This window comes from Dermacentor variabilis, chromosome 2 (genome assembly GCF_050947875.1).
Source record: "Dermacentor variabilis isolate Ectoservices chromosome 2, ASM5094787v1, whole genome shotgun sequence".
NCBI lineage: Eukaryota > Metazoa > Arthropoda > Arachnida > Ixodida > Ixodidae > Dermacentor > Dermacentor variabilis.
Genome location: NC_134569.1, coordinates 143,240,609 through 143,257,111, shown reverse-complemented (window position 1 = coordinate 143,257,111; position 16,503 = coordinate 143,240,609). Strand labels below are relative to the sequence as shown.

General features: G+C 51.0%; 1 protein-coding gene across 1 annotated transcript; it reads right to left on the bottom strand.

The window, feature by feature from the left end:
• Nucleotides 1-6,611: 6,611 nt before the first annotated feature.
• On the bottom strand, nucleotides 6,612-16,271 carry LOC142571009 (gamma-secretase subunit Aph-1-like). The gene is made up of 2 exons (XM_075679308.1): nucleotides 15,797-16,271; nucleotides 6,612-7,074 (listed from the first exon to the last, which is right to left on the bottom strand). The coding sequence occupies exons 1-2, from the start codon at nucleotides 16,240-16,242 to the stop codon at nucleotides 6,741-6,743; spliced, it is 780 nt and encodes a 259-aa protein (XP_075535423.1). The 5' UTR covers nucleotides 16,243-16,271; the 3' UTR covers nucleotides 6,612-6,740.
• Nucleotides 16,272-16,503: the final 232 nt, after the last annotated feature.

Below are 16,503 nucleotides of genomic sequence, written 5' to 3'. Positions count from 1 at the left end.
GCTGCCCGTGTTTTCTTTTATGTGTGTATGCAATATTGTAATTTCATTGTGACGGCATGCCAAAACACAGCATTGTGGTTAATGAAATGAAATGACAGACTGCCATAATTTTCTCTAGTTCGTGAGCTCATTTACTGCGATAGGAGACAGCTCCCCAACCAACCGCTCCCCCGACGCAATGCTGTGCAGTCTTTGTTCAGCCTTTCCAATCTTATCCATCCACTTCTTGCAAGCTGCTTTCTTTAGCGTGGTGGCATCCTGCAGGGAGAGTAAAAGAGTATTCCTTCTTTATGCCCCTCGCTACACACCTTCCCCCTGTCAATCATGCACTGAGCAGATGTTGCAATTTGTGTGCATAGAAGAAAGGGACACAGCACTTGTATCCTAGCGCCCAGCTGCTGTTGCCACGGGTAAGCACTTGAGGGTTGCAGTGCCTGCACTTATTCTAAAGGGCCCCTGAACCACCTTTTATCGTAGTGGAGGAATGCATTTGAAGTTAAAATGGGCTCTTTCAGAAGTACTTTGCCGCAAGAGTATTTCAGTGCGGTCAGCGGAAGCACTATCTATTGGCAATGAAACACCCCCTTCGCGGTGCTTCCGCTCCCTCGGTGCTTTGCACAGCGAAAGCCATGGTGGAGCGGGGCGTGCTCGCAACGCCCCGCCTACTGAACTTCACCGTGGCGCGCAGTTTAAATTGATCACGACCGGTCTGGACGCGGGCGCTTGATTTTGTATGTTCACGTAGATGCCACTACTCCCGATTTCGGTGCCTACGACGCGCCAAACGTTTTAGTCAAATGTGGTTGTCCTCGGCGAGCCGCAGTGCGCTGAGCCAGCGGACTCGTCGCGGCAACACGCGGCGACCGCGGTGTCTATGCTATGTGGCAGACCACAGCTGCATGCAAGTGCGTATGCGCAGCCTTTGCTTTGTGCACGACAGGGCTTGCGTGCGTGCTCGCGCTCATGTGTTCCAGTATGGCCATGCTACTATACAGACCGGCTTGACTGACGACAGTAGCCACTTCCAAGTTGCGCATTTTGAAGTGCCATCAATAGCTGAATACACCAGTTTGACCGACGATAGTAGCAACTTCCAACTTGCGCATTTTGAAGCGTCATCAATAGCTCAATACGAAGCGGCCTACCAAGGCGTCTAACCAGGAACGGCCGCAGTTAGCGCGCGCTGGCAAGCGTGCGTTGTCAGGATTGGGGGCTCAATCCCATCGCTCGTGATCCGTTGTCAAGATTGGAGTCCGGCATGAATTCGAAGGTAGCTGGCCCATGCCGTCGTCCAACTTATCCACGCTGAGGACGTTCATGAAGGGAAGGACTGCTTCTCATCGAGAACGAGGAATACGGATTTATTTAGAGTATTTACATGCAGTTCATCAGTCTAGCATGACTGCGAGAGAAAGTACGTCAGTCTAACACGACTGCTTGAGAGAGTGTCTCAGTCCAACATGACTGCTTAAGGAAAGTGTGTCGAGCATCCGTACTACAGCATTTTTTAAACACTCGGTCCTCCCGCGATACAAGGTGACGCGAACGTTCGTTTAGTCATCGCAAACTAGCCGCCTCTCCGCAGGACGGTTTACACACACGCGTGTTCACGGTCCGAAACCGACACCACACGAATTTCGTAGAATTCATAGCCGTTCCGGGTAGCGCGTTGTCTTGCGTCTTGGTCGGTGCGTGGGGAGGAGCCTCCGTCGGCGTTCCCGCGGCAACTCCCCCGCCCGTAGGAGATCAGGTCCGCGTTGTCGTGTTGCGCACAAAGCCTGCTTCGTCGAACTCCTTCAGTCACAACGCATCCTAGCTGAAGCGACGCAGAGTGGAGGATGCGCGTATTGTTACCGACACAAAGTCGACTTAGTCACGCCGTGGCTCGAGGTTGGCGGCGACGCTCCCGGAATGTTGCCTCCACAGTCGCAACTGGTTGGCAAAACTTGCACTGCAGCTGGCCGTTCTTAACAGCGTATGATTACGAAGCGGCCTGCCAAGGCGTCTAACCAGGAACGGCCGCAGTTAGCGCGCGCTGGCAAGCGTGCGTGTGATTTGACTTTAAGTTTCGCGTGTTTCGTGACTAGTTGAGTGTCCGAACATAGACACAAACATAGACATTCGTCCGAACTAGTCGCAATTAGCGAGACCAGACGGCTACGACATCGATAAGCAGGGTGGCCAAAGTTTAATTCCTATGCGGACAGCCGCTGCCGAACGTGAGTAGACGATAGTTAGCTTCTTCAGGAAGTACGTAATGATTGTGGAAATTCTAAATTCTAAAGCAGACTTTTCAACCTTGTAAGCCTGCTGCTGGAGAAGTGAGAGTTGTTTAATTTTAGCTCGGGAAGCTTGAAGTAGTCAATTTTCTCCCTTTTGGCCCCATCAAAGCAAACGGTTTCAAAGAAAGGGTAAAGAGTGATATATAGTGGCATGTGGCTGGCAGTTCTGCTGGACGAGCGAAACGCCTGTCACGGTGACTGCGCGCTTTCAGGTGAGGTCAAGCAGGACGAAAGCGATTAATGGTTCAAGAGAATATCCGTGCCCGGCCACGTGCATCGCATGCGGCCGTTCTGACAGCGAAAACTGACGGATCCGTGACCGGCTGCTGGCTCCTGTTGTGCGCGGTGGCTGATCGATACAGAACGCGTGAGTGCCATGCCTGTTCACTGCGCGCACCGTTCTCACTGTGACCGTAGTAGCCACCCGTTTTTGAGACCGTGGCCACTTGTTATACGAACCCATTTCAGAGTAAGTGTTCACTTGACAAGTGTATGCGAGCCTATAAAGTGTCGCATTGGCAGCTTTCTTGAGGCAAAGCGGAAAAAAAAAAACCACGAGGACGAGAGAAGGAAACGAAGACACAGCGCTACACTAGGTTGCGATATTGCCCTATTGTACGATGGTATATATGTGGTAGCCATGTGCGCTAAAAATTCAGTTCTTAGTAGCGCTGCGTCTTCGTTTCCTTCTCTTGTCCTCGTGTTCTTTTTTGCGCTTTGCCTCAAGTTGTGCAGTGCCAACTAGCCCACCAGTCTGTTCTCTCGGACAGCTTTCGTTGACGTTTGGCCTGCACTTAATACGTTACTACGCGCTATCGGTTCTTCTAAAGGTTGTACGCAGGTACATACGAGCAGTGGACGGAGCGCCGCAACATATGTCAATCCTGTACCTGCTGCCTTAGTTTGCAGGTGCTATTAGCTGTTTATCAGTATTTTCGTGCACATTATGTTGGGCTTTGTGGCTTTGCGTGGTGCGCGATTGCCATGTGTTTGTGGCGCTCTCCCTTGTTGGGTTACTTTAAAGGAGTACTGACACAGAAATATGAAGTCGAGATAACTTATGAGATCGATTTAGTAGGTCACGCACACATCCTCTATAAAATATCAGCGGCGAATATAGCTTAGAACATGTTTAAAATTAATTTTACAGTACGTGCGCGCAGCCAACCGCAAAACGGAGCACCTCGCGACATTGACATCAGGCGGGATTGTAAATAGCCAAGAAAACGCTACGTCATGTGGCGACGTCATGAATTTTCGTTGACTGCCATGCGGCTTACGTGTGTTCTTCTCATCTGTTATTGCTTGTTCTAGCTGTTGTACTTGTGGTGGGACGCTCTCCGTGTCGCTGCAACTGCAGTTTTTGTCGTGTCCATCGGGATATTTCCCACACTATCAGCTTGACTGCGTTGCACTGACCACGCACGAATATATACACGCAACTGGTTAAATACCGTGCAGGCCACAACGTTCAACGCCGATTTGTTGTGTCTTATCATTGAAGGTGGCCGATGCGAGGGTTTTGTTGAGGTTCGTCCTCGCCATCGCCGGCCGCAATATCTGAGTCGATAAGTGATTGGCCACGTCTAAAGCGCGAGACACATGGTGCGATTTTCCGTGCGATCTGTCGTACGGCGCGTCGGGTGCGACTTGCCGCATGCGGCGATTCGGGACACGTACATGGTACGAATGAGCGAGCGGCGGGTAGCTCCGCCCAGAACCGGCGCCCCTGCGTGGAAGTTCGGAATGCTGCGTAACTTCGAACAGAAAGTGAAAGCAACCGTATTTGCACAGCTATCTTGTTTGAAACAAACGATGGCAATATAAACACGTATATGCAAAGACTGTAATATAGTTGCATTGGAAGTAAGCCTCGATGCGAACGCGGTATAGGCATCCCAACTGCTTGCTGTCTCGTCAAACTCGGGTGGCCTTGATCCCATCTTCGTCGCCACTGAAGTGACGCAGCACAGCAGCTGCAGAATACTGTTTATTGCTCTGTACTTGAGCTTTTAAGTTACTGAAAAGAAACCACGTGATCAGCGACACCCGCTGCGTCCAAGCAACGTTTCTTGCTGGTAGCTGAAAGGGAACTGGGCGCGCAGGTGCGCTTTATCGACGACGCTGCACTTTCCTTCCGCTCTCCCGTTGTGGCGGTGCCGTCGAAACGTCACGTTTCCTCTTGCTTCTAGGGTCGGGGGTTGCCTTCTCGTCTTTTTTCCTGCCGTCGCTCTTCGTAGGCGCTTTGCTCTTCGGGACACCGGACTATACGCGAATACGATGGAATTAATAGGTGATACGAGAATTTGTGTGCGTACCTAACGTCATGATGACCACCGATCAGGACAGTAAGTGTGCTCATACTTTTGTCCAGAATTCTGTCACTTTTCTGTCGTGTGCTAAACAGCTTCGCTGCTGTCATCCAATCTTACAGAGTGGAATGGCTCGTGATTTTTGTTTCCAACCTTTGCACCCAATTGGCGGTGTCTGTTTCTCTCACGTTATTTTTGATGATTCTTGCTTGTCTATTTACACATTCAATTACCCTGCACTTGGTTGCCAACTTTCTTGACCTCTTCCTCCATTCCGTGTCCGCGATTTTCAGGTACAGATATTTGTGCACTTTAACCGACCATTTCTTTTTATCGATGTTGTTTAGCCTCTCTTCAAAACTAATATTTATCTGCGCTTATGCCCAACTTATGTCACCTTTCATTGTCTCACTTGTGGTTTTAACGTGAGCTCCCAAAGCCAGTCGGCCCACCACCCTCTCGTTAATCTCCAACCACGACAAGATTTCTGAATTATAGCACATAATTGCATTTGCGAATGCGAGCGCTGGCCCCATTAATCGCTCCTTCCCGGATTCCTCACACCAGCTCATATTTACTGAAGCCCCGAAGCATTCCGCTTCCCTTTCATTTTTAGATTATCTTTGTGGGCGCTTGAGCAGTTATTTCCTTCATTTATGTATGCACCCAGATAAGGATATTGCTTGACTTTGGATATATGACTTCCTGTTGAATTGATGTAACGTCATTACTCGTCTCTTCATTAAAGATAGTAATGTTCGATTTCTCTATGCTAAACCTAAGGCCTGAATTCGTCGCTGCATTGCCACTTATATTCGCAAGTCTATGTGAATCCCTTTCGTTGTCCGCTAGTAGTGCTACGTCGTCTGCATGTATCAGCCCAGCGACTTTCTGTTGCACCTTTTGCCCATTGTGCGCGCGGATATTAGATAGATCGCGACCTAAATCACTGCTCTACTGTCGTCTTTCTATGCCCTTAAAATAAAGTGCGAACAACAGTGGCGGGAGAAGGCATCGATGGTTAAATCATCGGTGAATTTCCGCAACTTCATTGCATTTCCGGGCTTCCCATACGATTTGTACACGGTTGCCTCTATATATTTCCCTCAACAGCTCCACCAAATCGTCGCCGACGTCCTCGTGCTTGAGAACATCCCATAGCATAATCCATTGACTACTGCGCGACGTCGAGGCCGACGTCGCGCAGTAGTCAATGGATTATGCTATTATTATTATTATTATTATTATTATTATTATTATTATTATTATTATTATTATTATTATTATTTTGCTGGGGAGCACGTCGGTAGGGACGGCCGAAGCAAAACCGGCCAGCGCGCCCATTCTGGGAGGCTATGGTTCTGCGCCAAACTGACCGCGAGCTATGTAACTTATGGGAAGGACACCCTCGTTGTCATTGTTAAACATTACAAGTATGCAGATTTATATGTCAGTGCCTGCGCGACGTAAAACATCTGCAGGCTATATTTGATTGCTCGCTCCTGCACGTTTGCTAGCGAAACGTATTAGAGCGTTTTAGCACTTTTACAATAAGCAACTCGTATGTATTAACATGGCAATGTTGCCTTGTTGCTAAACGGCTTTTTATACCCTGGGTAAGAGAGATGAGCGCAGGCGGTGCATAGCCGGCTTGTAGAAAAAAAAAAAAAACCAGTTATGCTTATCGTTTAGCAGTGTCAACGCATGTGGTTAGTCACTCGCGGAGCAAGTCAACGTTATATACCCGCAGACATCTTACTGTGTGGGCAGACGGCATATTATTGCTATCCGAGGGTGAGTGAGAGTGGGATGAAAGCCGCGCATTGAGGGTGACAGAGGGCATGCATGTTTTACACAGTGCGGGTGAGAGTAAGGTGAGAACGGTGTTCGCATTGGAGTGTGAGAGAAGGAAGAAAGAAAAGAAACGAGGGCACACATTTTCCCGCCCCTCGACGCGCACACACACGCGAACCCGTAATAACGTTTACTGCGAAATTCAAACAATTTGGAAGGTGCTCCCAAGGCAGGTCGTGAAGGAGGCACCTCGACTGCCAGCGGAATGAAGAGAGCACGCGTGCAGGAACGTGCAGGTAGGTAATCGTGTCTGCCTTGGTTCCCCCTTCTCTACGTCATTGTTCCGCCGCCCTCAGTCGTCCTCGGAGCTCTCGAACGAGCCTTCGCCGCGTGCTAGTTCCAGTTGCCGGGACCACGTGCGTCCCGTCCGGCCGCCGGTCACCACGAAGGCCACGGCAGCCGTCAGGAACAGCAGGCCCGCGATGGCGGCCAGTGGTACGACCAGTTGTCCGCGCGAATACAGCCGTGTGGCACCCGAGGCGAACAGGTGTGCGGCCGGCGCGAAGGCGACAAGCGCCGTGCTCTGAAAGCACAGTGCTTGGAAGGCGACCACGCTCCAGAAGCTGTGAAGCACCGTCAGGACACCCGTGGTCAGCGCCGACGTCAGGAAGAACGAGTCGGGAGCGCTGGAAAGAGGAAAAAGAAACAGTTGAAAGAAAGAGTTGGGAAAGAAAAAGTTTGGAAAGAAAGAAATATAGTACTGCACGGACTCTTTGCAAGCTGCCCGCCTTACACAATCAGTAGCCGCGTCTTCGAGAGTTCTCGTATTTCTTGCATATCGCGCATTGGCTTTCTTCCGATGCCTTAATTTCTAAGAGCCAGAATTAAAATAGTGGCGACGACAGTGCATTCGACACGACCGTCTAGAGTTGTGGTCCAAAACCGAAGCGGAACTGGCGGGTGGCCGACGACTAGTTTACTGTTCTCCTTCTAATAAGCGAAGTGTCGCAAATCATCAGAAGTAAAATAGCAAAAACTTTCACTGCAATACAGAAACAAAATAGGCGATTCAAGCGTTGTTTTCGGTTTCGCGGTGGAAGCATGAGAATCTTGCTTGTTGCTGCATTTTAATATGTTTTTGTAGTTTAGTATGGTAACAGTTTTGTCTTTTAGTCTATAGCCGGTGATGGGTTTTCCTCGCAACGGGCCCTTTTTCATGCGTCTATGGCAGACAAGTATTTCAGCACTTTCTTTTTCTTCTTCCACAACTTTTGATCTTTTTTGACAAATATTTATTTTGCGTTCTTGCGAAGTGAGTCGCGCAGCTGCCATCCGTTCTTAAGAACCCTGTTTGCCATCAAGCTCCAGAGATGTTAGGAAGCTATACGAGCAGTTAGTTTGTCGACACTTAATGATGTGTTTAAAACTAAATGTCCGCGATAGTCGCTTTTTTTTTTCACTAGTCAATACAAGCGTGGTACATAACAAACCGAAATAAACATTCCTGCTGTAGATATATGCGTCCGCGTTTGACTATTCTATATTCGATTGGACATTCGATAAAGCTGATATTCGCCCCTCTCTATATTTACATAGTAATCTTTTAGACATAAAAAGGGAGGAAGATGTTTTGATGCAGTAAGGAAAACAGCTACACATACTGATAAAACTGAATTAAACTGTCCCACGAAACTTTGGACATCTTTTGCGGACCATGGAACGGGGAACTCTTTGACCATGCGAATTTTCTCTGGGTCCGGTCGGATGCCAGTGGCCTTGACGACATGTCTAAGAACAGTGATCTCACGGTGGCCAAAGTTACATTTCTTGGAGTTGGGCTGTAAATCGGCCTTGCAAAAAACGGCAAGTACAGCTGAAAGGCGCTCAATGTGTGTGCTGAATGAGGGCGAGAACACAATAACATAGGTAGCACAGACAAGTCGACCACTTGAATCCTTGGAGTAATGAGTCCATCATACGCTCAAAGGTAGCCGGAGCGTTGCATAGCCCAAAAGGCATAACTTTGAATTGGTAAAGACCATCAGGCATCATAAAGGCGGTCTTTTCACGATCTAGATAATTGACAGCGATTTGTCAATATCCGGACCGCAGGTCGATGGACGAAAAATACTGTGCCCCGTATAGGCAATCGAGGGCGCCATCGATACGAGGTAGTGGGTAGGCGTCCTTCTTCGTTATGCGGTTGGGGTGGCGGTAATCGACGCAGAATCTCCATGAACCGTGCTAATTCTTTTTGACCAGCACGACAGGGGACGCCCAGGGACTTGACGATGGCTCCATGATGTCTTTCGCTAGCATCTTGTCTATTTCCGTTTTGATGACGTGACGCTCCGAAGCTGACACTCGGTAGGGTCGCCGATGGATGGGTGGATTATCGCCTGTATGTATACGACGTTCGACAAGTGGCGTCTGGCCTAAGGGTTGGTTGTTCAGGTCGAGTATATCCTTGTAGGAAAGCAATAAACTGCAGAGCTGTTCAGTCACTGCAGGATTGAGATTCGGGGCTATCGTTTTCCTAATGTCGTTGTCAGTGCATTTAGCAGACCGGAAAGGCTCACAGGACGCGTCGACGGCAAAAGTCTCAACGCAACTTCGAAAGCAGTGATTGTAGCCAGGCCGATATCTTAAGGCAGAATTTGCTTAGCGAGCCCGAAATTCGCCACAGGGAGATACGTGCGATTGTCTGTGAACCTCACTATTGTATGCGCAACAGTAACGTTGTGGGTGAGAACGATGTTAGTTATGGGAACGGAGATGTAATCACCATCGGTAACTGGCGTAGAAGGCGACATTTCGATGTATGTCAAGACCTGTGGTGGAACTGAAAAAAATCAGTCGCTCTTAGGTGAATTTCATGTGGTGTCGGAGGAACGTCCAGTAGAGGCAGGTCAAGACGCACAGTACTTGAGGAACAATCGATGAACGCTGAATGGGCGGAGTAGAAGTCTAGGCTTACTATGTGGTCATGGGGGCATTGGTCAAGCACAGTGAAAAGGACGACAGTATGGCGGCCGGGAATACCAACACGTGCAGTACACATTCCGACCACGGTCACCGTGCTACCGTCGGCATTTCGTACGAACCGAGTAACGGCAGGCGCAACAATTTTCTTTAAATGGTGGCGTAGGCGGCTGGTCATAATCGATATGTGTGCTCCGGTATCTATGAGTGCTGTGGCGGGTGTGCCATCAACTTGGACGTCAAGAAGGTTATTTCTCGTAAACAGCGTCATAGGAGGATAGTGCGGAGAATGCGACATTGCAGCACCCCCTCGAGGTGCTGCATTGCTAGTTTTCCTGCTGGGATGGTCCTGGGTAGGTCGGCGATGCCAAGCGGTGAAGCCGGGGAGGACGTGGCTGACGACGTTGAGGCGAGGGCGAGCGAGCATAGCGGCGAGTTCACGTAGTGGCGTCGGAGGCGTCGTAGAAGCGACGGGATGAGGAACTTCGGCGCGAACCTGCATTCCGGAAGGTGTTTCGAGGAGGGGACGGCCAACGGCTCCGGCAGTGATGGGAAACGTGACTGATGCGGCCGCAGCAGAAACAGATCGGTCTGTCGTCAGGCGTACGCCAGTCCGATGGATTCCTGGTAGTGTAGGGATAACGGACATTAGAGATGGGCTGCGATAGGACCGAGGCATAGGAGCAGGGCGGGTGTCAGGGAAACTCAAGGAGCAGCGGCGCTGGGAAGACCCATATTAGCGATTTCGTGGCGAACAACCGACTGGATCAGCGATATCGTCTCAGCAGTGTTGTTCCAAGACGTCTGTTGAGGCGAGGCAGGAAACGCTGCTTCGAGTTCGCGGCGTACAATGCGGGTCACGTTTTCGCCTGGTGGTGGCGAGCTAAATTAGTCGGTGGGGTCGGTACAGGAAGAGGTCGCTGCAGTATTTGGAAGCCGTGTAAACTGCTTGTATATACGGCGATTCTTCGCCTGCTCTGAACGGCGACATTCCTTCAATTCCTTGACGATGGCGTCGGCTGTCGATAAGTTTCTAAAGACCAGAAGGTTGAATGCGTCGTCCGCGATGCCTCTGATAATGTGTGCAACCTTGTCCACCTCCGGCGTGGACGTGTCCATGTTATGACAGAGGGCTAGGACGTCTTGAATGTAGGAGACATACGACTCGGTAGCAGTTTGGGCACGCGTGGCGAGTCCTTGCTTGCTGGCTAGTTGTCGACCGGTCGGATTGCCAAAAACGTCGGACAGCTTCTCTTTGAACAAGTCCCAACTGGTTAGCTCTTCGTGTGTGTAAAACCACGTTCACGGTGTTCCGTCGAAGTAGCAGAAGCTTGATGTGGGCGAGTTGGTTTCGCATACTTGAAAAGCGCTACGAAGACGCGGACTAAAAGAGGAACATGTACGACGGACAAGGCGCTATCGACGTAGAACACGACATTGGCCAGCATTATGATCGGATCCCACCTGCTAACCTTGCTGACGCGCTCATACATCTTCAACGATTCTTCTACGTCAACACCTTCGAGGCCAGTGATCTTCCCGGGGTCTTGTGGCTGAGGTAGAGCAACGTACTGGTATGCGTAGTCGGCATTGCAGCTGCAGACGCGTTGCCTTCCACTGAAAGCATGGTCCCAGGCTGGGTGAGTCGTCCGCTGCGGAGCTCCCTGGTGAAGACGCGTACCCAGCACGTCCACCAAAATGTCACGGGTATAAAACTATTTACACGATGTATTTACACGATGCGTATATACGCAGCAGCCCAGAATCCCGAGAGGCTGTTGCCACTTCGTCGTCACCGCCGACAACCTTGTCCTCTTTTTTCACAGTAACAATATAAAGGGAAATTTGCGGGGATCTTTTAGAATAATGCAGGGAAAATTGCCGGAAATAGGGAATCGAAATGAAATAGGGAATAGGAATGGGAATTCTGCTGCAACGTACGGAACATCACTGATCGCCGACTACGAGCCAAAGAGGAGCAGACTGTCTGCACCTCTTTGGCTCGGCGTCGGCGAACTGCGCGGACGTACCGCGCGCGCGCCGACGCGCTTTCTGCGAGACCGTCTCGCGCGACTTCGGAGCGGGGCACCGGAATGAACGAGAGCGATCATTCGAACGCGCCACCGTTCTCACGAGCGTACGCGCGAACGGTTATGGTGTCCAGCATGGGGGCGAACATATTCGCTCGCAATCGTGTCGCGGTGAGTTGTACATCCTTGCTTTGTCGGGCGCGCATTCATAAACATTGATTCGGCTGGCTAGAGTGGTGTATAAAAGGCGCAATAAATGCCCTTGATTGACTACACTACTGTTTTGTCGTTCCTTTGTCCCAAGAGCACGTGTGAAACCCCTCACTGTCTATCGCGATCAACTCGCAGTTCCCAATAGTGGTTCAGAATGTTTGATGCTGTGAATTCTTTGTGTGTGTATATTAAAGAAACATAGGCAGGAGGTTAGACAAAATAAGAACAATAGCTTGGTGACGCAATCTACCGTCCCGTTTCAAGAGGTACGCTCACCCATCCATCCAGTGCCAATACTTTTCACGCGCTCCACGGCTGTAGAAGTTATCACGGTGGAAATTATCACTTGCCTTCTACTTTGAGTTTCTCACAATAGCACCTAGAGGGAAGTCTAGCGCCACCGTCTAGGGGAGTTGGGGGCGTTGTGGCATGATGGGAATGACGGTATGTGTGTCTGCAAGGCTTGTGTTGGCTGGTGTGGTATGAGGCTTCGTCTAAAACATCGATATAACTAAATAAATAATGCGTTCTTGAAATATAATCTACATAAAAGTTCGATTTCCTCATATTCCATATTTGAATGAAGTTTGCTCACCTACAATGCGGAATCAAGTGAAGATAAGCACGAACAGACGACGAACTGTTCCAAAGCGAGCGCGAATCTTGTCGTCTGTCTTCCAACTTTAGCGGCCCGCTTATACTTTTTACCTATCGTATAATTGTACAGGTTCCAGAAGCGGGCATGAACGCAGGCCAAATTTTCACTTTTTAACAGCGGAGCTGTTTAGGGGCTCGCAATCTCCATTGACCGTGGTTGTTATTGTCAGTGCACGCGTCTGTCACGCCAGGCGAAGGTTCCCCACTAGGCCGACAGATAGCGCCACCGCCACAGTGAGCGTCCGCCAGGGGGCGCGCTGCTCTGAGCGAGCCTAGAGTCAAGCGAGCCTAGAGTTACTGTATGCTTCCAACTTCTGGTAGCATATACACTAGTTCTAAGCGAGCCGATCAGCGCGCGTCAGGTGGTGGGAGAGGAGGAGGGGAAAGGGCAGGGGCATGTAACGAGAGCGCGCCCATCAGACGGTCTTTAGCGTCGTGGTGTCGTGGTCGCCGAACGGTTAGGAGGTTCCAAAGTGCTCGCCGGTGAACTCCAGCCCGTACCCGCTCCGGTAACAGCGGACTCCGAGCGGCTAGAACGTCAGCGCTCGCTCGCCAGTGCCGTGTAAGAGCGAACAATCCCACGCATCGCGCTAAGGGAACAGCAGCGAAGCGCCAGCGGAGTCAAGCGAACCCCGAGAATCAGAAGACAGAAGCGGAGGCTCAATGCCAGCGCAGAGCAGCAAATCCCGAACTTCAGAAGAGAGCAGCGGAGTACTAAACATTATAGCAATAAATTGAGAGGATAATCGCACGAAACCAATAATTACTCATTGACAGAATAGACAATCATAACAAAAGGATAGATGATAGATAACTAAACTAACAATGATAGAACGTGTAAGCGTGAGTCAGCGCGGTGTCACGCGCGTACTGGTAAACATGAACAGATCTCGCTCGATGAGAGTGGAAACTGTCTGAGGATGCAGGAGTTAGGCATCGCGGCAGCAGGCGCGAGTCAATTGACCTCCGTGCGTCTGTCGCTTCAACGCTAACGAAACGTCCAAAGCACATCGCATACGAGGCTACCCGCACTACGCGGACTGTGCAAACATCGGAAATCGGTTTGAAGATGAGGCTCGCGCGGGCGCGCACTTCGGTCACGTCACAGATCGCTTTCAAGTCACACGAGCGCCGGCAGCGCGTCCCTATGGCGTAGGCCATAAGCGTCTACAACGGCGTCCGCGACTCGCGTGGCCAACGCCGTAGTAGACGCCGCAATGTCTCCACTCTGTACGGAGTGGCGGGCAAGGAAAACATTGAGACACCCTGGCAGCCGCCAGGGTGTCTCGTAGTTTCCATCATTCCATCATCCACGCACTTTCCATTATTCCCATGGTGGTTGAACGATCGCAGCGCCAGAGTTCCCTCTAGTAATTATTGTATGAAGCTCTATGTTAATGAGGACCTATCTCCCATCTGCCCTTCCCTCATGTTTTTTTTTACTAGGCTATAAATTTATACCGTGACATTCCCTCCTATTCTCTGTCTTCCTCAATGCTTTCCCGCGTAGCAGCGTGCCACCAATTAAGTGACACTGGCTGCGACAAAGTGCAGCGCGACCCCGACAGGGGCACATAGAGCACGGAGTGCGATTGCGACTTTCGTCGCACTGTGATAGAAATCACACCATGTGAAACGCCCGGTAGACGCACCTCTACAATACATATTGAACACCGTAAAGCAGTCGCCGTAATTAGGGTAAATAGGAGATATAAATTAAAAGCAGCTGTGGGAATCGCTGAGGTGTGGTCGACGTCTGACCGGAAGAGTTAATCTATAGGGGCCGCCTCCTCGTGACGAGGCTACGTGGATGATGATGCCTGACTCGTCACGTGATGTTCTGCGCATCTCGAAGCAAGCGGGGCCATGACATTATCAGTCAACGCAAGGAAGGATCCAGATGGAGGATGGATGGGTGGATAAAACTTTATTGGGCCTATTTAAATGTGGTTGGGCCCCTAGACGTCCGGGAGCCCCCTGGCCGACATTTCTAGGCAAGCACGGTCCACCAGCCAGAGCTGGTCATCCGAGCAAGTGACCCGAAGAGCGGCCTCCCACGACGAAAAGGAAGGGTTGGGAATAGGCTCTATCGCCATGGGCGTGGGGCAGCTCCACAATCTGTGGAAAAGATCTGCCCGGGGCGCTCGGCAGGTGGTACATTGTGGATTATGGAGACCAGGGTAAAATAAATGTGCCAGATAGGGAGAAATAAATGCTTTGGTCTGGATCTGGCGCCAGATTGAACTCTGATGGGCGGTAAGGGAATGGTGAGGGGGAGGTAAATCTCGCCTACCATCCCTGTAATACGTGGTAATCTGGTGGTAGGTGCGGATCCCCTCTCCTGGTTTTTCCATGGGGTTGGGTGAGTGGTCGTCCAGGGTCCGGAGGGAAGACCTCGGTCATGCGCATTAACGCGCTCGTTCCCGGGGACACACTCATGCCCAAGTACCCACGTGATAGTAACCTGGTGGGGAAGCGAAGGAATGTTTTGCAACATGTGTGTGACCGTCTTAGGTGCTACGCCTTGAAGGAAGTAACGGTATGCACTTTGGGAATCAGTGCAGATTTCTGTAATGGTAGAATCCGCAGCCGCATGCACCTCTGCTAGGGCTAATGCGACCCCCTCAGACACATCGGTGCGCGCTGTTTTAATCGAAGCAGAGATGTTAATGTGCCCGTCCTCCGTCATGGCAGCAGCCGTGACCGTTCCTTTGAGCGGACCGACCGCGGCGTCGACATAAAGGACGTCTTCGCGATTTCGGTAACGTCGGGCGTAGTAATCAGCCCGCGCCTTACGTCGACCCGGATAGCGGTGCGATTTCATGTTTCGTGGCAACGGTTTGAGTTGCACGTTAGCTGCGAGTCTTACAGAAATAGGGAACCACGGCTCTTCTATCGGGATCGTGCCGCTTGACTCACACCCCAGAGTTCGGAGTAGGTTTTGCCCAGTGGGTGTTCGGGTGAGGCGCAGAAGCTGATTACTCCTCTGTGCCTCTATGATTTCCTGGATGGTATTATAGAGACCAGTCTGTAGGAGGCGGGTAGTGCTAGCGCGCATCGGCAGCCTCAGTGCGGTCTTAACCGCCCGCCTGATCCATTTGTTTTTGAGTGAGGCGGTGATACGGGAGGTGGTAGGCAAGGCGACTGACTACTAGAGGTTCAATCATTTGCATGGTGTCCTTTTCAGACAGGCCGTGATCCAGATAAAGACTGTTTCTAGAGATTGCAGCAAGCGCGCCTGCGTGAGGCGTGCGCCCCGCCGGGGTCAAGGTAGATAGGCCAGCAGTCGGCGACGAATGCAGGAAGGCTGTATAAGTTTGTTTAAAGTGTTGAAGTCATTCTTCGTGCACGCAGTCTATTGTAGCTGATTAAGTTCCTTTATTAAATAGTGTTTTGCTTTCGTCAACCGCTGCTTCTTCCTGGTGAGGACTACGGTAATGATGATGACGATGAAGATATAGAGCATATATATGAGGATGTTAAATTAGATATCAGAAAAGTGCAAACTAGTATGCTGTAGACGTACCTCTCCACGTAACCCTGAGCACCGCGAGGCATACGCGCTTCGGCGACGTCTGCCAGCGCGTTGAGCAGGGAGCAGGCTCCACTGGCGATGCCGAAGCCCAGGCCGGAGGCGTAGGCGAGCGCAGCCCTGCTGCGAGCCAGCTGCACGCCTCCGGCGAGCGCGGCCAGCTTGAGCGCGCGGTCCACCTTGCGCAGCGCGTGGAGGGTCGCGAGTCGGGCGCCTTCCTGGAAGAGCACGGCGACAGCCATCGCCGCGACCAGGGGCAGGCCCAGTGGCGAGAGCACGGACCAGACGATCGACGACAGCAGCAGTGACAGCAGCCAGCTGAAGGAGGACACGAGCAGCACCACGACTCGGCTCGGGTGCCGCGCGATGGTCAGCGCGAACATGGACAGCGCCGGGCCGAAGCCCATAAAGCCGTAGCCCAGGCTCTCGCGCACGGTCATGACTGAGCCAGCGGTTTCCTCTCGCCGGAGATGAGTTAACTTTGCCTGGCCGTTCTACAGTGTGCAATCCTGCTGCTGCTGCTGCTGATGATAATGAGGATGTGCGTTCTGAACATGGCTCGTACCTACTGTGGGCGATGGGCCGATAAGCGTGTACGTGCAGTTAATGAATGAAAAAAAATAAGAGTTTGAAAAGGTAAAAAAAAAGAGATCGGCAGGACCAATCTCATGATGACTGTCGACGGTAATGCTTTAGCATTC